The following is a 21,834-nucleotide window of genomic DNA, read 5'->3' as shown; positions in this document are numbered from 1 at the left end:
AGTTTATCACCCAATGGCTTCTCAGATCATCACCAACTTCAAAAAAGCCCATCTAACCTTCATTATCAGTTGTTGTGGCAAATTGCTGCTTCATGCCCTGGGCTACCAACGGCCTGGCCACCTGACCGTAGTCATATACCCGGTAGGTGAATAGATCTTCCAAGCAATCTACAATGCTTGATTCAACTACAATTTCTGAAGTTCGGACGAAACCATGGGCCTCTTCTTGTTGGCCTCACATACTGGCCGTCTGCGCCATGTTCCTGCGTCAAGATGACCGCAGCTGTCCATGCATGGATGATCTCCAAAGACTAAAGAACCCACCTAGTATGGAAACCAATTTGAAAGAATTTCATTCGGGGCTGAAATATTGGACTTAACCATGTCCCAACAGCTCGTAAATAACTAGAATGAATGACCAACGCTTGAAAATAGAGTCTCTTTGAGGTGGAAGATCCGAGTGGCAACAGGCACCCAGGAGGTCATGGCAAATTGACGATGGCCTCGTTGATGGCTCGAACCGATTAGAGAACACTCAAGGCAGAAATTACCCTCCCCTATTACAATGTACTTGTGCTGGGTTAGCTTATATGGCGGCTTGACTGGTGAATGAGTGGGTATAAGATGACCGTGAAGAAGCGCCATTGAAGCACTCAAGTCATCCTATCCACCTCATCACCTTCCAAACACTCGCTATTGTGCTTAGTACTGTCTCCTCAATCACGACAATGTTCACTGTCACCACTCTTACTAAGCTGAGCCTGGCTCTCCTCACTGCCAGCAGCACCATGGTAGCCTCCCTCCCACCCAGCAACAAGCCAACTCTTCATCGACGTGTCTGCTACGAAGGTGAAACCACCAACCTCTACTGCTACACCGAGGAACACGGCGGCATCCCTCAAGAGGTGTCAGAAGACGATATCAAATATGTCGCCTCCTACCTCCGCTCGTATGGTCGGCAGGTCCGCGCTGGCCGGCTCTTGACAATGGGCCCGGCTGAGCTCGGCACTTGTGACGAATGGACGCTTTACCAACGTGGCTCCGTCATGGTCACGGCCAAGCACCTCAACGATACGGCCAATTCGGCCGTCCTTTTCGAAGATGTCGCCACCACGATCGACGGCGGCGTGGGAGCGACGGATGCTCAAAAGGCGAAAGCCATTATTGGGTGCTTGTCAGACGGTGGCTCGCTGGGTGTCATGGTTAACAGAACCAACCCCATGTATAATTCGACTGCCTATGTCAGCAATCGTTACACGCCCACCGGAATCGTCATCAAGGTTGTGTCGAGCGGCCAGTGAGGAAGGAGGCTGTATTGCCAGTGTATCAGTGGTGGTGACGAAGAGGATGAACGGACGAGGAAAATCAGGGCTTTTTTGTGTATTTCTGCCTTTCGACTCGTTCGACTCAGGCGCTGCTGCTTTTTTGTACCTTACCTTGCTTGATAAAATTCCATGTTTGTTTCGCGCCTTCCTTGTGCAGTTTGTTTGCCAACAACCAACGACTGCTCATGTGACGCCCACTCCAATACCCCACGATTTCATCAGCCCGAAATAGTGTATCTGCACTATTTACGTTGCAAGTGTTTATGAAACTGCTGCGTTTCGACAATGTCATCCAACTTCAAACCGTACTGGGTGAAAGCCAACAGCCAGACGCCAGCAGCACCAGATGCGTTGGTCGTCTACATCGTCGCAAAACTCGGCCCCAACGGCACAGGCCAACACTATCCTCTGGCAGTCGTCAAACGCGAAGGCGGCCTAGTAGATTTGGATGCCGTTCAAGGCAGAGATGTTCTTTCAGCCATTCTGGGTGCTGTCACTGTCTTTTCTGACCCATCGAACCATATCGGTATCCAGTCTGAACTCTCGCTCGCCGCCCAGTTCTACCAAGATCCCCGAAATGGGCTGCATCGAACAGAGCTCTCCAACACACCAACATGGATGAGGCAGTCCATTTCTCCGCAGTGGGAATGCGGTGTGCGCGAGTTCCCGTTTATCTCGACATGTCTTGTGCTCGGCGTGGCTTTTGACAGGGAGCGCGGAGTAGGCTTGTCTGTCCTGCCTGCACCACTGGGTACTATGTTTAGCAACACAAACATGGAGTATGCGATGGCTGTGGTGGACATCACTGACTTGAACGCAATCCGGTATGGGATCATTGCCTTTCGGTCAACCATAATGATTCACGTATCAGAACGCCCTCGAGAAGTGGATGAATACAACGACTGGGGAGACAGTGACCCTTCAGGGCCGCGCGAGCTTCGTCTAGAAGAAAATAGGACACGGGAACCCCTTTCCGCCGCTGGGTATCTGACTAAATTTGAGTACGAGGCTTGCGATGACCTGGTGAAGAAGCTCGACGAAGTTGAACTTATTGATCCGACAGTCTTGGACCTGATATGGCCGCTGACCACCGCTGCCTTGCCTGCCCTTTCCCTATTTCCGGCCGAGAAAGACGCTGAGTTGACCGCTCTCATCGACGCTTTGCTTGAAAGTCAAAACCTTGATATAATATCCGAGACTCTTCTTACCCAACTTACCGGAACAGCGCACACCAAGTTTATACTTCGCCAACACCTACAGAAGCGCTCCCAAGACATAGGCCACTTACCCAAAACAGGCCAACTACTCGGACTTGCCTTTACCAACGAACTACATTTCGACCTAGCATCTTTTAACAAGCTCTCCTCCCTCTCTGTCATCGCTGCTCTCGAAACCACCCCGGCGCCACCTGTCTCCCTCAGTCTCAACGTTGACACCCTTCACGACAGCTCAACCACCATCATCGACGCCCTCCTCACAAGACCAACCCTCAAATCTCTCTACCTTCTCCAATCACCCACCCGCACTTCCGACACCCCCAGCAGGACCTTCTTCTCCGCCCTCGCCACCCACCCAGGCAAACCCCTAGCCCATTTCAAGAAGTTACACATTTCCGGCCTTTACTCCTCCCCTTTCATCGGCGAACCTTTTCTCCCTGTTGTATCTCGCCCATGGCTTCATTCACCCTATCCTCTCCAATATCTTTTCCTCCGCCAACAAACCCAACACCATCCCCGCCAACCCCCCATTTCCCAAGTCCACTTCCTCAACCCACTCCTCCTCACCCCTGAAAAGTTTGCGGCTGGGTTGTTGATGTATCTCCGCTCTTTGCTCACCTCCACCGATATACAACACCATAGTCGCACTTCCCTATGGGGCTTCGCCTGCTGTCCTCCCACCCTAACCGTCGACCAGAAAACAAGGGTGGAGGTTGACCCTCTCCCTTTCCATACTCCTGACCCACCAAAAGTGAGGGAACTACCAGAGGAGAGTTGGAACGTGATCGTGGAGAGAGGGATACATGTTGATGTCGGGAATAAAGGGCCGGAAGGGGAGGGGATGAGTTGGATGCCGGATTTGAAGGCTGCTTGGGTGAGGTATGCGCTTGTTAGGGTGGTCAAGCCTGGGGGGGTAAAGCTTGATCGGGATGGGGAAATAAAGGAGAGAGATGTGGAGATTGTTGATTTGGAGGGGTTTTTGTACCGGGTGGATCTAGGATTTTCTAAGGCGGATGGAGATACTGTTTGGAGGAGGATGACGGAGTTTGAACGGGAGATGGAGGAGTGGCCGGGGCAGGGGGGGTTGGATAAGGGGATGCCAAAGGTGGGAGTTATAGGGGAGAAGGAGGCGAGGGGCTTGTTGGCGGACTGTTTGACGGATGCGAGGAGCACATGAAGGATACCTGAGGGGAGCTAATGGGTTTAGGGGGGAGTCTACATTTCTCTGACGTCAAGTTGCACCTAGGCTACTCAGCATCAAAACAAGACCAGCTACAAGTCAACCACAGACCATCCTTCAGCATCTGCGAATGTCACTGTTATCAAACCGCAAAGCGCCCTCCCATCCCCACCAGTAGTACTCATAAGCAGGCATATAGTCATACACGCAGTTGATCCCGCTATAAGGGTTTGTATCCGCAACGAGGTTCCTCTGATTGGAGTACTCAGAAAGTGTGTTTGAAGCAATGTTGCACCACGCAAAGTCGCGTCCGTTGCACCTCCCAACATAGCACTATCCGCCACGAGCGGTAAGGCGAGGGCCGCCAAACAGTCTGTTGAAGGCTGCGTGATCGGCTCTGAGAGCGTCATGGCCTGGACCATCGAAGAAGAATTGGCACGTCCAGTCGCCTCTGACGGCTTGTCGTTTGGTGAGGAATTCAAGTGCGTTGATGCCCTCGGCGGTTCTGTTTGTTGCCGGAGCAGACATGGTGCCAGGGGTAATGGCAGCGAGGAAGGTTATGATCGGAGTGATCTTTAGGGGTGGTGAAGTGGTTTGTTAGCGTTCTATATAGAGGGCCATTAGAGGTTGCTCTTACCATGATGGGCAGCTTTTTGAGTAGTGCTATAAAATCGAGACTCCACTCTGAAAAGAGTATCAGAGCTAGCTGGATGATAAGATCAGTAAATAAAGGAGGTGTTCTTTTCCATGGAGTTTGCCTCATTATAAATACCCCAGATAGGTACCTACCTAGGTGGACAGGGCTGTATCTTTTCTCTAAAATTTACCTACAATTTTGGCGATTCTGTTTCTGGGGTAGATACCTATTAGCCACCACTCGGTTCTTGTTTGGGAAGGTCCCATCGTCATCGTGGTATTTGCTGTTCCCTCCCAAGTGACTACTAGAGAGCTGAACGAAGTTTGGGACTAGGGAATAAATCATCACGAGCCAGTGTTATTCTACTACCCTGTGGGTAAATTCCCATTGCCTAGCTCTTTACGATATCGAGTTACTCTATTTTGATGTGCCTGCTTTACACCTTGCCATGCGGGCTGTGCCGTACAGAGATGCAATGGTAGCCTACAATCAACAAATATACCTGTCTGCTGAGCCCTCTCTTCAGCTACTTGGCTTAAAGAGATGGACTTTGCTTCGATTCAGTTGAGATTCCTGAGCTAACAGTTTAATTTGATATGTGCTGCATGTAAAGTCCAGTACTGAGTTAATGCCCATCTGCTATTTATCTGCGGAAATCATGATGTTATGGAGGTCAAACAGTCACACAGTCAAATGAATCAAGTATTCATACACGTTTTGTTGTACGGCAGCGAGGATTTGTAGTAGTTGATGATATTATTAAGTATCAAACAAACAACTCCGGAGAGCAAAAACCTTTCCTTATCCTTTCCCAGATGTGTTGGCCCAGACCAAAGCCTTGGAGCAACCTGGCTGCCCAATCCCGCAGGAGTATTACCTCCCACACGTTTACTACCAATGCATACCTAGTGAAAGACCTTTCTATTGTGGACTGAATGCTGAGTAAAGTACGATTGCCCCTGAGATTCCCCCCTGGCCGGGTATGGGATTGGTCTGTGCCCTACAGATGACTGCTTTGATGCCACCAGGAGTTCACCAAAACGTAAGAGCAGGTGTCCAACGAAAACAAAATGCTGATTCTTGTGAGAATATAGAAAAAGAAGTTATTAAAAGATGCAAAACATACAACACCGGGGATTCCCCAGTGGTCACCCACCTGAGTACTAGTCCGGCTGTGCGCAGCTTATCTAGGGGAGAGCGGACGGGATCCCGAGCTTTCTGCGCCATATGGTCGTATGTGCTTGGTTTGATTAGTATTTGGCTATATGAAGAAAGCATTCTGAGAGACAAAGTCCTCAGGGGGTCACTTGACTGACTCTTTAAATCTGCTTTTGGTAGTCTGTAATACATGTGAATTTCACCTTGAATGCCTGAATGAACCTCCAACCATTTCCTTGAACTCATATTGAACTGCTGCCCAAAGGGTACCGCACCCGCAACACTGCGTGTTAGGTAAACTATATACATCAGAGCTGCCTTTCTATTAGTTGTCCTCAACCTTTAATTCCTCCAAAGCCTTCTCGACCAACCTCTCAATCTGTCTCCACCTCCTCAACACCATCTCCCCCGACGGCCCACAGCCCTCCAACTCCCCAATCGCCTCCATACACCTTTTCAGATACTTCTCCAACACCCTTACCATAATCCGATCCACCATTTTTTGCACCTCCCCCCCCCCATCCTCTCCCTCATCAACCCACCTCTCCCATTGACCCCTCGACGTGCACAGTAGCATCAATGCCACTCTGGTCCTATAACACCCCGTCAAATTCCTCTCATCAATCAAATACTTGCCCAAAAAGTCCCTCCCGTCCAACCACTTCTTTCTTGCGGTTGACATTTCTTCCAGGACCACCTCATCAATACAAACCTCATCCCACTTATTCTCCTCCGGACAAAACCCATATTCCACCATCAAAAAGTCGTTCGAGTGCGTCCCGTAGCAAATATACACCTCCTCCCCCTGTTTGTACTCCCTATCCGCCGAAATGCTATAACACCCCGTATCAAACACCACTTCACACCCCTCATCAGAATGATTGAGCAAATCCGCCACCGGCTGCAGAGCCATCTTGTCATCCTTTGTCAGTCGCTCCGTCGCGGGGGTTTCATGGTAAAACGTTCTCGTATTGACAAGCAGCCAATGATACAGGAACTCCTGCTTGGAATATCGACCCTTGGGAGAGAGAGACAGTTTTGGAAGGAGGACATCACGTGTCAATTGCCAGTCCTTTTCGAATTTGGCTTTTTGCTTGGTCAAGTGAGCGCGGGCTGCGTAGGGGAGGAGGGAGTGTAGTTTCTCATGGTCGGATGTTGGCCAGGCTAGTGGGAGGGTGGACAGGATATCGTCACGGGTTGGGACCACGGCGTGCCAGGGGGCGTATTTCTTCTTGATGGTGGGGGTCTCGAGGAGTAGCTCTGCTGCGAGGAGCGCGTGGACGGGGGTTCCTTTGTATTTGGGGGCTGGTGGAGGGAGGGCCTTGCGGATTTCGGGGCGGATGGTTGTGAGGGTGCGGAGGGAGGCGGCGGGAACGTATATGAGGCGTTCATTGGCCTAGGAGAGGTTAGCCTGGTGTGTATAAAGTGAGGTAAAATGCGTAGGCGTGAGGAGGAAAACTGTTTGCTTATGTGAGGGCCCGAAACATAGTAACACGTCTGAAGATAGTTGACTGGGCTCAAATGATACATGCCAATCGACAATGCTTAGAAACCAATCAACCCGTATGGCTGTTACACCTTTGTCTTCTCAGCCATGATGTTAGGAGGTCAGTGAATAGTACCTTCAGGTCTTTCGAAGCCACAATGCCAATTCCCCTGCCGGGTATCCTCTTGGCCTCGATACCGTGAACCTCGATCCCTTGCTTGCTGGCCCAGCGGAGGAGTTCGTCGTAGGCCTCCATGTTGATGAATTGCGATGGTTACAACGTGTAAGTGAGAAAGTTCGGAATGCCAGGGGCTGAAATGCTTTTTGCATTGATGCTAACAAACTAGCGAAAAGAAAGGGAACGTGAAACAATCACATAAACATGCATCTGGGTTTTCCCGACTAGCACCGAACACATTTCCATATCCCTTTGCTCTTTTTGTCAATACCTTATGGCCTAGAATCGCCGGTTCAACCACGAACTCGGGGGTCTTGTCTCAGCCTGGAAGTCACCCAGAATCGCTCCACAAGTCCACATGTTAGCAAAACCTTATCGCTATCACCACTTGGATCCTTATCGATAAAGACACCCCTGTCCTACTTTCCGGAGAGCTTCGGACAGCTCCCGATATCGAACCACCCGTCCCCAACGTCACCGATTGCGCCGGCTGGAGTCCAGTATGCGCATTTGGTTCTACACCTTCAACCCGCCATGGAGGTGACACTCAAACGATCCGCGGCCCTCGCCCGCCAAACCGCTCCCCTCCTCCGACCCCTCCGACCCGTCGCAACCTACCCCTCCAACAACAACAACAACAACAACAACACCATCCCCCAGCAACGCCGCCCATACTCTCTCTTTTCCTCCCTAACCCGCCCACCACCAAACTACCCAGGCCATGTCCCCCTCTCCTTCGTCGAGAAAACCGCCTTGGCCATCGGCTCAGGCCTCATCTCCCTCAAGAACCCCCGCCGAGGCGACCTGATCGCCACCTTCGCCGAGACAACCTCGACTCCCTACTTCATCTACCGCCTCCGCGACGCCATGCTCTCCTCCCCCACCGGGCGCCGCATCCTCCGCGACCGCCCCCGCATAACCTCCACCTCCCTCAACCTCCCCTACCTCCGCTCCTTGCCCCCCAACACAGTCGGCCACACGTACATCTCCTGGCTTGACCGCGAGGGCGTCTCCCCCGACACCCGCTCGCCAGTTCGCTACATTGACGACGAGGAATGCGCCTATGTCATGCAGCGATACAGGGAATGTCACGACTTTTACCACGCCTTGACAGGACTCCCCGTTGTGAGGGAGGGTGAGGTGGCGCTAAAGGCCTTCGAGTTTGCGAATACGTTGCTGCCGATGACGGGCCTGAGCGTGTTTAGTCTTGTGGGGATGAAAAAGAAGGAACGGGAGAGGTTCTGGGGCGTGTATGGGCCTTGGGCGGTGAGGAATGGACTGAGGGCGAAGGAGGTGATTAATGTTTATTGGGAGGAGGTTCTCGAGAAGGATGTGGGGGAGCTGAGGAAGGAGTTGGGGGTGGAGGTGCCGGCTGATCTGAGGGAGATGAGGAGACGGGAGAGGGAGGAGAAGAAGAGACGGGAGGCGGCGGCGAGGGGGTAGATGTGTACTATTATGGTGTTTTTGTGTGATTGTATATATATGACTGTATGAGCATTGTGAAATTCAAATCATCATCAAGTTTTGTTGAATTCGCAAACAATGCCGTCGAGGCAAAACCGAATGGATATCATTATCATCACCCCCCGCCGTCTCTCTCTCCTTGTCCCCCCTTAAAGATCAAACAAATCATCATCATCATCCTCCCACCCCTTCCTCCTCGCAACAACAATCTTCTCCTCCTTCTCCGTGTCCGCCACCGCATTCAACAGCTCCTTCAGTTGTTCTTCCGTCACCTTGGACCGCAACTGCCCCGTCTGAGCGAGCATGATGAGCCTGTTCTCGACGTCGGTCGCGCGCTGCTCTTTGACTAGTCTGATTCGCCCCAGCCGGTCGGCCGCTTCGGGGTGGAGGATCTGGTTGAGGATGGACTTGCGGGCTTCGGCTTCGGCTTCTTTGCTGGGACCTGCGTTACCACCACCGCCAGCTTTGCCGAGGGAGGAGGGGCCGCCGCCTTGGGATTTGAGCTGTTCGAGGCGAGCCTTGCGGATCTGTTTGACGGGTAGGGGGGTTAGTCGGTTGATGCGACGGTGGGAGAAAGGGATAAAAGGGTACCTTTTCGAGCTCGGCGTCTTCCATTTCGGCAGTGGTTTGATATGGATTCGGGTTGGTTATGAAGCTGTAGGTATGTAGAGCGGGCAAGGATGCGAATGGTATGATGCCAGGATTGGGGGTGGTGGTAGCAGCGCAGCAGTTTATCGCGATCGCGGGGTCAAAAGATTTTGGTGGGGTTCAATCACCCAAGCCCATTAATACGTAAAAGTCAATTAGGTATACCGGTTGCTCCCAACAGCTGTGCAGTTGAGGCACCTTATGAAACAACTCTAAGGTATTGCGAGGTTTTAACCAGTAGAAACCCAATTCATTGCTATTTAAACCCCCCTATATGCAGTGTGGAAACCCCTTTCCCCGTTTTAACATCTAACCTCCCAATTGTTGTGTAAGTGCACACAGTTATACCCAATATACAATGCAATAATATACATTTTAGTAATTTGTACATGGCCCCATTTTGACGCCCTACTACCCTTCTAACCTAAGAGCGAACTCACAGTTGGAAAGGTATCTGCATGTTCTGCCTGTCCATCTGGATCTTTTGCTTGGCCTTGACCTCGGCAATGAGCGAGTTGAGATTCTCGACCCGCAACCCCAGCTGCCGACCACGCTCGACAAAGTAGCCAGTCTGGTAATCGATATCGGTAGCCCAGCCCCGAGCCACATTCGACCGCATCCTCGAGCTAGAAGTCTGCTGTCTCACCAGCTTGTGATAAATCTCCTTCCTCAACCTCTGTGTGACAGTCAACCGAGAGAAGTCTGGGGAGTCTCTGACCTCTGGGAGTCTGGAGATTACCCCACAGAGCTCACTAAGAAGCTGGTCCATGACCAGCCTCGCGTACGCATTCTTCGGCAGCTTATCGTAGGTGCTGTCGAGAACAACCGTCAGAGGGTCCACAATGGATCGAAAGACAATGGTTGGCAACGCCTTCTTGAAGAAGTCATCCATGGGGAAACCTGCCGCCCGCAAGTCGGGTATCGCACTCAGTGTCCTCAGGAGGCGCGTTGGCTTCAACGTGTGCTCGATCGGCGGGTGGCGAACGATGCGGACACCGGACTGCTGAATCTGCTGGGGGTAAATTGACATGCGAAGTCTGCCCAGCTCGACTTCCTCCACCGAGAATTGCTCGCCCGTATAGCCCAACTTTCCAGTGAATTGTCCAAGAATAAAAGTTGGGCGAGTAATGGACGAAGGATAATACGTCTTGATGAGGTCCTCGACGACACCCAAGCCATCATTAATCAGGACAATGGTGGACCTGTGATCGAGCCTGTGCTTGATCGGCTCCAAAATCCGAACAACGTCAGCGGCTGGAGTGGTGATTATCAGATTACTGATGAGGCTTGGAAGCGCATATTGCTTCGGACTCGTATAATCGCCGCCTTGGTTAAAATTCACAGCGATGATACGATTGGTGGTGACCATCTGGTCGCCACGGTAAAGGGTCAACTTTCGATCATTCTGCTTGAAAACATTGTGTACACCAGGGGTGTGCATCACATAGCGCACCGGAGGGATGTGGTCGCAGCTGGCCAAAATATGCGTGATGTAGCGGCCAACAGGGTCAAGTCCCATAACATGGATGTGTTCTGACGGTGCGAGATCGTCTGCCGGCACAGGCGTAGATTCCGGCACGGCTTGTTCTTGTTGGTCCCACATCGCTATTCGAGATAGGATTCGGTTCGACTCTGCTACCACGTCTTGTTCTTGGACCTCTTGATCCGTAGGTGCCACTCTAACCTCGGCCCCTTTTATGTTCTCGTCATGGTCGGTTGTCTGGCTAGTTGGTTCTTTGTGTTCCTCAATGTCGGCCGTTTCCGTTTCGACAACAGTCGCAGAGGGTTCCTCCACCTCGTTCGGTTTGAAAGGCTTCGCTGCTGGAGGTATTTTCAGTCTTCCGGCGGCGAAAGGGCCGGGCCGCATTCCAAGATGTGTTGGGAGAACAGCACGCTTCGCATAACGTGGTGGCGGTTCCGAAGAAAAAGGCGCTGGGCGTCGTCTGTGGTTTGTATTGGGGTCAAATCCTCGCCCAGGCGGGGACTTTGACGATGCCCCTCTCCGTAACCGTGGGCTGGCCCCCCGGCCCGCCAAATGGTTATTGAGAAACCATGGTGTGTGTCTGCAGGGTATTTGAGCAAACACCCGCAGCTGCGGGCGGGTGCCCAAAAGGAGATACAGGTTGCCGGTGTTCACGGAGACTGCGGAGATCGCATGGTACGTCGTCGCAATCTCTGGGAAGAGACCCGTCGCAGGAAGCTCGCACTGTCTACGACATGCGGCACGGCATTGGGTGAGTTCGACGACGTATTGCCTGAATAGGGCTTTGGAGAGCTTTTCGCCGTATAGAAGTGCTTAAGCAATATCGTTGCTGGTGTCTCCGATCCAGAAATTGGTTTATCGTGGCGTGCTTGTCGTGGGCGTCGTGGAGGTGGGTGGGCTCAAACTTTTTTCGAAGACGGCGCAATTCGGCTTGGACTTTGAAGAAGTCAGAAAAATAAAATCTTCTGGAAGCTGATTGGCTGGCCGGTGCTGGGACCCGTCATCAATTGCTGGGTCATAGAGCCCCACCTTGAACAACCCGACTGCAAGGCAAATCCCATGTTTTATAACGGGCACTACCGGCACAAGCTTCAAGAGCTTAGGAACAGCTCACTGATCTCGTGGGAATCTCAAGCTTTGGTTGCGAAGTAGTTTGAATTGGGACGAAGTCATTATTTTCCAAAACATCACACATGGAGGGTAAAACCCCCGCATATCCCATGTAAATCGTGCTATGAGGGCAGTCTCATACGTCTCTAGAAACGAAAGCTAGAAGTCTGATCTAACCCGACCCTGTGCAACTAGAGACAACGTTCCAGCATAATAATACATGGACTTGCAGTTTTGTAGTTGTGAGGTCTCAACCCTTAGGGACCTGCCGATCCTTTCCTAACTTCTTCCACAGCTACAAAAGCTCATGATAAGCGAAAAGCGCACCTTGAGGCCATCAAAATAGAACAAGTCAAAAGTTTTGAATTGGCTAAATGCACAGGGGTGTGTATGGACACTGGTACAACAAAGGGGATCTCGATCTGGGTCAAAACTCGACTGGGGTAGCTATTTAGCTGTTTATTGTTTGGCGGAAACGATCTCTGCAATATGTTGTTAGCAACAGCTCGTTCCAAGCACGGAGATCTGAGCCAACTCACTCTCAACATCGGCAACGCTCTGCTGGAGAATCTGCTGGAGGGTCTTGGGATTCTCAAGCTCCTTCTGGACCTTGGCGATGATGGTGGCAGCAAGCTCCTTCTGCTGGCGCTGCTTGACCTGGCTCTCGTAACGCACCCACGAGTCGAGAACGGTCTTGGCCTCAGCAGCAAGGGCAGTGCGCTGCTCGAGCTCATAAGCCTCAGCCTCGAGCTTGGCAGTCTCCTGTACACGGCATCAGCACCCATTCCAGCTCTTCCCTGCAAACATAACCCAGCTATCCTACCTTGGAGACGGCGAAGAGGCTCTTGGTGACGTCAATGACGCCGGACATCTGCTGGACGTCCTCGATGCGGGTCTTGACAGCCTGGGTGTGGTCGGCGCGGGCCGAGTTGAGGATATCGAGGATCTTCTTGTTCTGACCCTCAGCCCACTCCTTGTAAGCGGGACCGCCGAACTTGATCAGGGCAGCCCAGACGCTGAGAAGGCAGAAGGCGACGACGGTCTCCTCGTTGACGACATAGTACTCGTTGCTCAGGGCATAGATCGAGAGGCCGGTGAAGGACGAGAGGATGGCCGACTTGGAGAGGAGGTTGCTGCCGGGAAGCGCATCGATGAGGGACTGGGCCTTGGACTTGGGGTCCTGGGCGGGGACACCGGAGCTGTTGCGCGCCGCGATGGCGGTCGAGAGGGCGGGCAGAGCGCGGGGAGCGATGCTAGGCCGGAGACGGGCAGCCCCTGCGGCGCTCGGTGGTCAGTCACTTTGTCATTGCCGTCTCAATTGGCGCCTCGCAGGCAACTGTTGGCCGGTCTCGAACTCACCGAGAGCACTTCTCGCCAAGCGGGAGGCCATTGTGAATATGGGAATATCGGGTGGGTGACGGCTCGACGTTGACGGAGCTCTCAAGTGCCAAGTGCGAATTGAGGTTTTAACGAAATGCGTACTTCCCGGCTCTTTGCCGTAGAGCTCGGGATCACGTGCCAGCGCAGCTGATGTTGAATTCTAAGTTTGGCCTTGCCAAGACGCGGTGCTCCGGATCCCTGCTGTGAAATTTCCATTTTCCAACAACCCACTGCTCCATTGCGACAGCCCCACTTAAATTTTCTGGAGGACATGGCCGCGAAGCAGCCCTGAGCAGGGAATTTGGAGGAAACAAGCAACAAGAGCGCGAAATATTGCGATTGAACCACATAAAAGATGGCAGCAGCTACAAAGGAACCGTCGTCGGCCTCGGCCGGGAAGAGGAAGCGTCAAGAGAATGGAGACAAGTGCAAGAAACGGAGGAAATCCGGCGGCGACGAGGGTGTCGATCTCAAGGCCCAACTCAAACAGCTCGAAGCCGAGATCCTCGAGTCCAGAAAACACTACAACAACATCGCTACTCTCCTCGAACTTGCGCAAAAGTACGACGAGGATCGTCCCACCGCCATCGCCGCCTCGGAGACACTATGCCGCGTCTTCGTGCGGTTACTTGCCATGGGCTGCTTGGTGGAGAGAAGGGAAGCGTCAGAGAAGGATGCGACAGTCACAAAATGGCTTCGGGAGCGCCTAGCAGACTTTAGAGAAGTCTTGTTACGCATGTTCAACAATGAGAAGTTGGCACTCCCAGCTTTGTTGTTGGCCATGTCTCTCCTCAAAGTCGAAGCTCAGCACCTTGATGGCCGGGACCAACCCGCCTTCCCACGATACTTCTTCACCCAAGTCATATACTTCATCATCCAGTCACCAGTCGAGCAACTACGGGAAGAGTTTACCGAGAAGTTCATCGACGAGTTTGACGACATTAGATTCTACACCTTCGCAGCCATCAGTGAATTCCTTAGAGACCCCTCCGCCGACCTCAACGAAACAGTCCGCGCCATAATCTTCAACCTCCTCCTCAACATCGATGATGTCCCCTCCTCCAACAAAGATCTCGACACCTTCTACATCGAACCCCCAACCACCAAGAAAAGGCACCCCGTCCGCTCCCTCTCCCAACACAAAAGTCAAGCCCAAGACGCCTGGCTAGCCCTGATGCAACTCGGTCTGAGCAAAGACCAGCGCAAGAAGATCCTCAGCGTCATGTCCAACTCTATCGCGCCCTGGTTCACCAATCCAGAACTCCTGATGGATTTCCTAACAGACTGCTACAACGCCGGCGGGTCCATCTCTCTACTGGCCCTCTCTGGTGTCTTTTATCTCATCCAGGAACGAAACCTCGACTACCCAGAGTTTTACACCAAGCTCTACTCCCTGCTAGACGCAGACATGCTCCACTCCAAGCACCGCTCCCGCTTTTTGCGGTTGCTTGATACCTTCCTCGGCTCATCACATTTGCCAGCGGTAATGGTGGCAAGTTTTATCAAGAAGCTGGCCAGGTTGGCACTCAACGCGCCCCCGAGTGCGATTGTGGCTATTGTGCCTTGGTTTTACAACTTGTTCAAGAAGCACCCCCTGACAACATTCATGATGCACAGGGTGCCGAGGACGGAGGAGGAGAAGCAGAAGATTGAGGAGGGAGGGGTGGAGGATGTGTTTTTGGCTTGGGAGAGGGATCCGATGGAGACGAGGGCGATTGAGAGTTGTCTTTGGGAGGTGGTGCAGCTGCAGGGGCATTGGCATCCGAATGTGGCGACCATTGCGAAGATTATCAGTGAGCAGTTTACCAAGCAGGCGTACAATGTGGAGGACTTTTTGGATCATAGTTATGGGAGTGTAAGTGTCTTTTTCTTAATTTGGGGGTGGCTGTGGAAAAATGGGGTAAAGATGCTAACATATTTGGGTAACAGTTGTTCGAGGCGGAGATGGGCAAGGAGATCAAGAAGCCGCCGGTGGTGGAGTTTATGATCCCGAAGAGGGTGTTTACAAAAGTTACGGAGGAGGAGGAGAAACAGGGGCTGAAGGATTCGCTGGTGGTGGGGTTGTGGGATTTTGGGACGGCGTAGATGGAAGAGATGTGAGGCTGTTGCTAGGTTCGAGATACCATCACGATGAAGATACCATACTTGAGAGGTAGTAATTGAGCAGGTTACTATTGGTTCCGAGCGTTCATTTGCTTATTGTTATTCCTACCTTACTCGCATCACGGAGTTTTACCCTTGGCAGGGGTGGTTATCCATGATGGGCTGATGAAGCAACGTGAGGACGTCATATCATCCTTGTTTGTGTAAGACGAGACGATGGGAAGGGGTTGCTCGGGAGGGAGGATACATCAACAGCGGAGGTGAAATGGGCGTCGTCCGGCCCGTTTGTGCAAGCCTGTTGTGATAGGGGTGAAGAGACAAGCGGACAAAAAGATGAATGACAGTCGTATTCGCGGTTCCCGTTTTTGCACGGGTTTGGTTGTACATTATTACTTCACTCTGGTGGGGAGAGATGCAGGGATAAGTTGGTGTAGACCATCAACCATTGAGAAGGGTTGTTTGTTGGGATGTGTGTAAAGCCAGTTTCTGGGCTTGGAATGTGGACATTAGCTCAGACGGCGGGTTTTCACGGGTAAAGGACCAATAATCAAGTGATCAAGTCGTGACCTGAAATCCCACTGCAGCTTGTCTTCTGCTCGATATTCGTGCGGTCGGGATTCTTATCATCGAGCCACAGTTGTGATGCTGTGGTATGTTTCCTCGAGCTGAAAGACGGAGCAGAGGTATCCTATGCAACCTGGAAGATCACTTAAACCACTATCCTCCCTCTTTTGCTTTCGAAAGACCTCTTCGCGATGAGGTGATACACAGCAAACCTTAGCCTACCTCGGTTGTCGGCTCTCACCACTACGACACGATGAAAAAAAAATTCTCCGTAAATAAGAATGGATGTCACACGCGTCTGCCGGCTGCCACTTGCCAATTCTACCTCATATGGATGTTCTTCAACCATGTTTGAGTTACACATGAAGGGATATCAAAACATACAAGCCAGGCTCAAAGTGCAAATATGACACAGGCTAGGTAGGTTAAACCAACTATACTAAGGAGAAAGAGTGGTTCGGTCACAGCGTGTGAAGGTCATTGTTGCAAGCAAGCATGAGCGCTTGTCAGCCATGGGACGGATAGCGGTGGACCAGTAACCCCCTGGCTAAGGTAAGGGGGTGACAACAGACCGAGGTTGTGTGACTTGATGATCAACGTGAACACAGAGCTATATTCTCGTTCCCACTTAGGACTGCAGACAAGTGTTCTGTCCGAAATATCTTTGTCAAGTGGTGTCCAGAAATGAGGATAGAGCTGACAGTATGCTTTGGCAGGTATCTCAAATTCCTTCCTTTTTATCTTAGGAGTTATTGGATCCGGAGCTTTTCCTGAGTGGCATCCCTCTATCATCATCACACAAGCAACCAGGGAAAGCTTGTGCCAGGTGTGCGCCTACAAACTAAAAACGGCGAAGAGCGCAAATCGGAGTCTAGATCTCAACCTTACAAGGCCAAGCAAACCAAACCGGCGTGCAAGTCCCACAGACTATTTCCCGTCTCTCATCGTGATGGGCTGTGGCAGGCAAAAACAGAAACGGTAGACCTGCCCCCATCCCAAACATAGCCAAAAAAGCACCCCAAAAAGGAGAATATACCACAACAGCTTGCAATCCAAACCGGTCAAAACATCCCGACGCCGGACGATCATGGCAGGCGAGCAGCCAGTCTATTCTCGGGATGTAGACCTCGGTACGCCCCCCTTTAATATCGAGTCGAGAAGATTGGATGGTTCTGATTATGGGAAACCAGAACTGTGTAATCCACACATGTAACTGTTGTGGTCTGGTGGTAAAATGTCATCAGGATCGGGGAAGCGTTGTGGCAGCTGCTCATGCGGTCACAGTGTAAGAGCTCCTTTGGTCTGGGGCTGCCTGGGTTGGTTTCACCTCGTGCTGTGAGATTGATTGATCACTGCTCACTGACCACAAGAACTAGCTTAGGGAGGGGAAAGTCAGGAGCACATCCTATCATGGAGTTGACCGATTGACCCTTGAGGCTGTGTACAAACGCCAACCGCTCGCTAGTTTGACTTACCATGAGGAGGCTGTGTGTGTGTTAGCAGCCCTTGATAGTATCGAGTTCCATTCCATCTTCTCCTTTACTTGAAAAACCTCGCAAGCGCTGAGGCTAAGCTGATGGCCGCGTAGCACGATGGTCAAAGGAGGCTCTGAAGTCTGCGTGCACGTAAGTAAGCGCCAGGACCTGTCTACCTATCCGAGCTCTTCTCTCAAGCCAACTTGCATGGGATGGGTCGTTGGGCGGTCTGACATGGCTGTGAATGGTTCCTCCCGCTGCACGAGCGATGTCATCCTATCCTTCTGATATGCTTATAGATATGAGATCTTTTCACGCAACAGGCTGCCATCTTCATCACCTTACTCTGGGCTGATGCCTGCAGAGATAGTACCTGAGTCGCTTTTTCGACAGTATGGTATACTGTTGGTGGAAATCCATGACTGAAATACCTCCCAAAAGAGCATACGCCGGCATCGAGATATGTGCTGCGCCATCCATCAAACCCCCGACATCTGAGTGTGAAGCCACTCTATGGCCCGCTCAGCTCATCGCAGCTCACTTCGTCTCCAGAGTCCTCCGTCCAGGAGAACGTCATTCGGATCTAGCGGTCAACAACACGCCGAGGGAGGAATCCATCGGATGCGCGGCTGTTTCAGAGAGCCGCGACGACGCTGTGCTGACACCGATAGCGAGCAATGGCCATGTTTACCAGGGGCAAAGTCATGCTTCCCAAATATTAGACATGGATGACGCTCCCTACCAAGCTTTCCCATCATACCCACAAAAATCAAACGGGGACAAGGAGGCAGGAGAAAAAAAAAGTTTGCTCCCCCGGACACAGGCATGGGGACCTCGTTGACTAGAAAAACCGAGAGTCTGGTTCGGCTCTCTGCGAGTAGCGTGTTGGTAACCGTTTTGATCCCCGGTCTCTGCATCGGCGGTGTGTATGAAAATTCGCATGGTTTATCGATCGATCCCGTCTTCTCCGTGATTCTTCGCGGAGGCCTGCGGAGTGCCGTTCTTCACCTGGAGACGGCCCTGAGACCGAAAAAAAACTCCAACCCGGTGGCTTTAAACTCTGACTCGTGTTACAAACATCGACTAACACCAAAGACTTCAAGAACGCCCACTCCAGGAAGCTCGTGATATCGCCGCACGGTCGGCCTGTTCGCAGCTGCACCAGGATCGGCGATATGGGTAGGGTGTGCAAAAGTCCATAGTCAAAAATCCACAGTCCGGGCGGGCAGGGGGATTTGCGATTCGCGGGTTCCTTGGCGACCAGGGGTAAAACGTGCCGACCTCCTCACCGCTACTCATTGTCTGCTGAGATTCTGGCTGTAGATTTCCGTTTTCCTGGATCTCAAATGCATCTAAAAGGGGATTTTCAAACGTCTTCCAGGCAGAATGTCGTAATGTCTCCGTTTCTGCACAATTTTCGGTGAACAAAAACTCCGTAGCAGGTTTTTCCCGTGGCCTAGATCAACAGCTTGGCCCTGCATCTGTGATGTAGGATAGAGTAGGTGCTTTCACTAGGACGATGAAGCTGAACTTCAACACCGCCCTTGACATCGCGAGAAAGACGCCGACCAAAAAAATAAAAATTAGACACCGCCTCTGTCCCTCCTTTTACCCCTCCAAAACATCAGCCGGTCTCCCCCTCTTTTACCCCCCTAATGTGATGTAATGCAAAACAGAGACCAAGCAACACCGCTGCTTACACCACCTTAGTCTCGCGTCTCGTGCCCATGTTGCGTGCTACTATGATGCAGCAACCCGGACCAAGCAGTGGCGGCGGACCCAAAATGTCCTGATAGTCCTGATAGAGCCTGTGGACTACTGCACCCTGCACACATCGAGTGACCCAGACTTCCGGATCGAGGTCCAGTATCCGCCTCTTGAAGCACCAGGTTCCACCAGAAATCTCCAAGACGATGCAGCTCTCGAAAGTCTTGACCGTGATAGCTGCATTATGCCATTCCCTTCTCAGCGATGCCGGCCGAGAATGAGCCCGTCTGTACGGCCCTCAGTCGTCGGATCCCGAACCATGCGGAAGGTAGGAATAATAATGCCTCGGAGCGGCGGGGTATGTTTTGGAAAATCTCTCTTCTCTGCAACGCCGAGGCAGCATCGTGACCTTTTCACCGCTCAACTGTGCAATATCCCAACTCTTGGCGTCTTCGGAATGGCTGCACCTTGCTTGTATGGAGGCATTCTCTGCTGCTTCTAGTAACAGAATGGGTAATCCGACGGAGACGCGGTGGAGCAGAGCAGAGGGAACAGGGAACGTGCCACTTTGGCGTCATGTATCGTGCGACTGTGAATATCTTCAAGATTTTCAACCATCCAGAACACTGGCCGAGAGCGGAACGGATGCCCGTGTAGGTGATAGGCAAGGCAGAAAGACTCGATTCTGGTTATGGCGTAGCAGATTTTATGTAGGAGATAGAGGAGCAACACGAAACAGTGTGCGACTGGGACAGGAAGTTGATGATGTTCTGCCATCGGCGAGATCAACCTATGAGTCAGTCACGTTTTTTGCTGAGGGGTCATTTCCGCGACTGGCGAGAGAAAACCTGCCCCAGATATCGGCGACGAATAGGATGGTTGCTACGGTCCCCGAAAAGGGGCCTAGATAGTCAACTTGCCACAGGCATACGTGCAGACCTGCTCAAAACCAGTATCCTGATGGGCTCGTATTGGCAGACCGGACAGACGTTGGGCAGTGATCGTCAACTGCTTGCTTGTGGGAGTGCATATGTTGAGATATCGATCCGACACAAAGGGACCGCCTCGCTAGGTTGCATATTAGGCCTTCTTTCATCGCAACGCAAGATATTGCCTGCATAACGACGGCTGCAGATGCTCAAGCAAGCCGGGAGCGTGTCCGCTCCTGACAGTCCCGTCATATGGACGAATTGCGGGCAGGTCTGACGGGCAAATCCCATGGTCTCTCAAACCAGAGCTGGGCGTGGGACCCGAAGCTGAAAATCAACAAATGATAGCTTTGCTCGTGACAAAAACAAACAACATTGTTCGATCCCATCTGCATGGCCTGGGCCCCTAAAGGATTATGAGGGGCACTTCCCACAACGTCGGGACGGTGGCTTAGTGGGAAGATAATGAGCCCCCAGAACTGCACGGTCGCCTCAAGGTGGTGATTGGCCGTGTCCGGTCCGCTGCCGCATCTCTCAACGGGCCCGCAGCAGCCGCTTCCGCTCCGGAACGCTGCTGTCGTCCCACACTCGTCGTCCCGATAGCAGGGCAGGAATCAAAACACCGAGAAATCTGCCTATCATCTCGAACCGCACATGTGTGCGGGCAAAGCATAGGCAGACTGATAGAGCCAGAGCAAAGACCAAGTGCTGATGGCACCTCAGGAAGGGCACGGCGGGGACTGCTCTTGCAGTAGCTCGCCGGGAAGCCCTCCAATCCGCCTAGTTGTGTTGATCTCACAGTTAGCTGATGGCTCATCACTCGGTTCGGGGTTCATGTTTTCATGGCAGCCGACCAAGAGCCTGTAAAGTGAAGTGAGGTGAAATGTCGCCGTCACCACTCTAGACAATCGATTGGGTGCCATGCCTGCCGGCTGGCTGCCGATGATGCTCTGAGACGCGAAACGCTGCTGACACCTGACAGTCAACCACTGAGGCTCAAGAGCACAAGTGAGCAAAAGTGTGAATAGAGTGGGTTTTCGTGCATCGTTCGCGACCGGCTCTGGATCCGACAGACGCGCTCCTCCGCGCGTTAGAGAATAGAAACAGGCCGACGGTTGGGCAGAGACGAAAGGACTCTTTGTTTTGGGTCGAGATGGCGCGGGCCTCGAGATATGCGGCCGGGTGCACAAATGCATCTGGGCAGCTCTCGTGAGTGGCCAGCTTCTCTTCCGCACCTGCGGGCTCGCCGTCTAGTGGAGACGACGCGCTGCAATCCAAACCAAACTCCAAAATACCAGCCACCGACTTTTTACCATTCCATCCGTTTTGGCCTGGTATCTTTCTATTTGCGTTTGGACTGCCGCCAGGCTGTGGGCTGCGGGCCACAACTCGGGTGCGGATAGAACGATATGCTTCGATATCAGATGCTGGCCATCGAAGCAGGGCGCGTGGAGACCGTTCGAGGTGATACAGAGCACACAATTGGACTGTCAAGTGTCAGTCGGGGCGTGGAGATGCTGTGTAGCGGCGAGGGGCGCGTTTTAGGATGCTGAATGGAAGAATCGAAGGTGAGAAAACCGGGGAAATGAGCATGCCTTCTCGAATCTCGGCCAGGCAGGTCAGGTGACCGTACCGTTATCAGACAGACGTTGTAAGCGACTGACCATGATTGGAACCGCGGAGCTTCTCAGATGGTGCCGCAAAGGGACCCAGAGACTTCCGTTCTCGCTACTTCCCGTTTATCCACAACCGTTCGTCCAAAATAGCCTCTTTTTCTCTAGCCTTCAGAT

The 21,834-nt window shown here is 52.2% G+C and overlaps 10 protein-coding genes across 10 annotated transcripts; 4 read left to right on the top strand and 6 right to left on the bottom strand.

Moving 5' to 3' along the window:
- Nucleotides 1-728: 728 nt before the first annotated feature.
- QC763_117685 (uncharacterized protein) lies at nucleotides 729-1,301 on the top strand (the record flags this gene model as incomplete). The annotated part of the gene is made up of 1 exon (XM_062908358.1): nucleotides 729-1,301. One exon carries the CDS (start codon nucleotides 729-731, stop codon nucleotides 1,299-1,301), a length of 573 nt encoding a protein of 190 aa, XP_062771444.1.
- Nucleotides 1,302-1,610: 309 nt separating this feature from the next.
- Nucleotides 1,611-3,719, top strand: QC763_117680 (uncharacterized protein; the record flags this gene model as incomplete). Its single annotated transcript, XM_062908357.1, has 1 exon — nucleotides 1,611-3,719. One exon carries the CDS (start codon nucleotides 1,611-1,613, stop codon nucleotides 3,717-3,719), a length of 2,109 nt encoding a protein of 702 aa, XP_062771443.1.
- A 95-nt stretch (nucleotides 3,720-3,814) lies between these two features.
- QC763_117675 (uncharacterized protein) lies at nucleotides 3,815-4,144 on the bottom strand (the record flags this gene model as incomplete). Its single annotated transcript, XM_062908356.1, has 1 exon — nucleotides 3,815-4,144. One exon carries the CDS (start codon nucleotides 4,142-4,144, stop codon nucleotides 3,815-3,817), a length of 330 nt encoding a protein of 109 aa, XP_062771442.1.
- A 1,601-nt stretch (nucleotides 4,145-5,745) lies between these two features.
- QC763_117670 (uncharacterized protein) lies at nucleotides 5,746-7,259 on the bottom strand (the record flags this gene model as incomplete). The annotated part of the gene is made up of 2 exons (XM_062908355.1): nucleotides 5,746-6,913; nucleotides 7,140-7,259. 2 exons carry the CDS (start codon nucleotides 7,257-7,259, stop codon nucleotides 5,843-5,845), a joined length of 1,191 nt encoding a protein of 396 aa, XP_062771441.1. The 3' UTR covers nucleotides 5,746-5,842.
- Nucleotides 7,260-7,715: 456 nt separating this feature from the next.
- Nucleotides 7,716-8,624, top strand: COQ4 (Ubiquinone biosynthesis protein; the record flags this gene model as incomplete). Its single annotated transcript, XM_062908354.1, has 1 exon — nucleotides 7,716-8,624. One exon carries the CDS (start codon nucleotides 7,716-7,718, stop codon nucleotides 8,622-8,624), a length of 909 nt encoding a protein of 302 aa, XP_062771440.1.
- Nucleotides 8,625-8,794: 170 nt separating this feature from the next.
- On the bottom strand, nucleotides 8,795-9,260 carry QC763_117650 (uncharacterized protein; the record flags this gene model as incomplete). Its single annotated transcript, XM_062908353.1, has 2 exons — nucleotides 8,795-9,172; nucleotides 9,237-9,260. The coding sequence occupies 2 exons, from the start codon at nucleotides 9,258-9,260 to the stop codon at nucleotides 8,795-8,797; spliced, it is 402 nt and encodes a 133-aa protein (XP_062771439.1).
- A 469-nt stretch (nucleotides 9,261-9,729) lies between these two features.
- On the bottom strand, nucleotides 9,730-11,160 carry QC763_117640 (uncharacterized protein; the record flags this gene model as incomplete). The annotated part of the gene is made up of 1 exon (XM_062908352.1): nucleotides 9,730-11,160. One exon carries the CDS (start codon nucleotides 11,158-11,160, stop codon nucleotides 9,730-9,732), a length of 1,431 nt encoding a protein of 476 aa, XP_062771438.1.
- An 884-nt stretch (nucleotides 11,161-12,044) lies between these two features.
- ATP4 (atp4 subunit B of the stator stalk of mitochondrial F1F0 ATP synthase) lies at nucleotides 12,045-13,371 on the bottom strand. Its single transcript, XM_062908351.1, has 4 exons — nucleotides 13,246-13,371; nucleotides 12,710-13,161; nucleotides 12,426-12,648; nucleotides 12,045-12,368 (listed from the first exon to the last, which is right to left on the bottom strand). The coding sequence occupies exons 1-4, from the start codon at nucleotides 13,274-13,276 to the stop codon at nucleotides 12,346-12,348; spliced, it is 729 nt and encodes a 242-aa protein (XP_062771437.1). The 5' UTR covers nucleotides 13,277-13,371; the 3' UTR covers nucleotides 12,045-12,345.
- Nucleotides 13,372-13,501: 130 nt separating this feature from the next.
- On the top strand, nucleotides 13,502-15,444 carry NOC4 (Maturation and nuclear export of 40S ribosomal subunits interacting protein). The gene is made up of 2 exons (XM_062908350.1): nucleotides 13,502-15,121; nucleotides 15,196-15,444. The coding sequence occupies exons 1-2, from the start codon at nucleotides 13,622-13,624 to the stop codon at nucleotides 15,349-15,351; spliced, it is 1,656 nt and encodes a 551-aa protein (XP_062771436.1). The 5' UTR covers nucleotides 13,502-13,621; the 3' UTR covers nucleotides 15,352-15,444.
- Nucleotides 15,445-17,256: 1,812 nt separating this feature from the next.
- Nucleotides 17,257-17,683, bottom strand: QC763_117618 (uncharacterized protein; the record flags this gene model as incomplete). The annotated part of the gene is made up of 3 exons (XM_062908349.1): nucleotides 17,257-17,266; nucleotides 17,409-17,584; nucleotides 17,612-17,683. 3 exons carry the CDS (start codon nucleotides 17,681-17,683, stop codon nucleotides 17,257-17,259), a joined length of 258 nt encoding a protein of 85 aa, XP_062771435.1.
- Nucleotides 17,684-21,834: the final 4,151 nt, after the last annotated feature.

Source organism: Podospora pseudopauciseta, chromosome 1 (assembly GCF_035222475.1).
Source record: "Podospora pseudopauciseta strain CBS 411.78 chromosome 1, whole genome shotgun sequence".
Classification (NCBI taxonomy): domain Eukaryota; kingdom Fungi; phylum Ascomycota; class Sordariomycetes; order Sordariales; family Podosporaceae; genus Podospora; species Podospora pseudopauciseta.
This window is presented reverse-complemented; position numbering and strand designations above follow the sequence as displayed.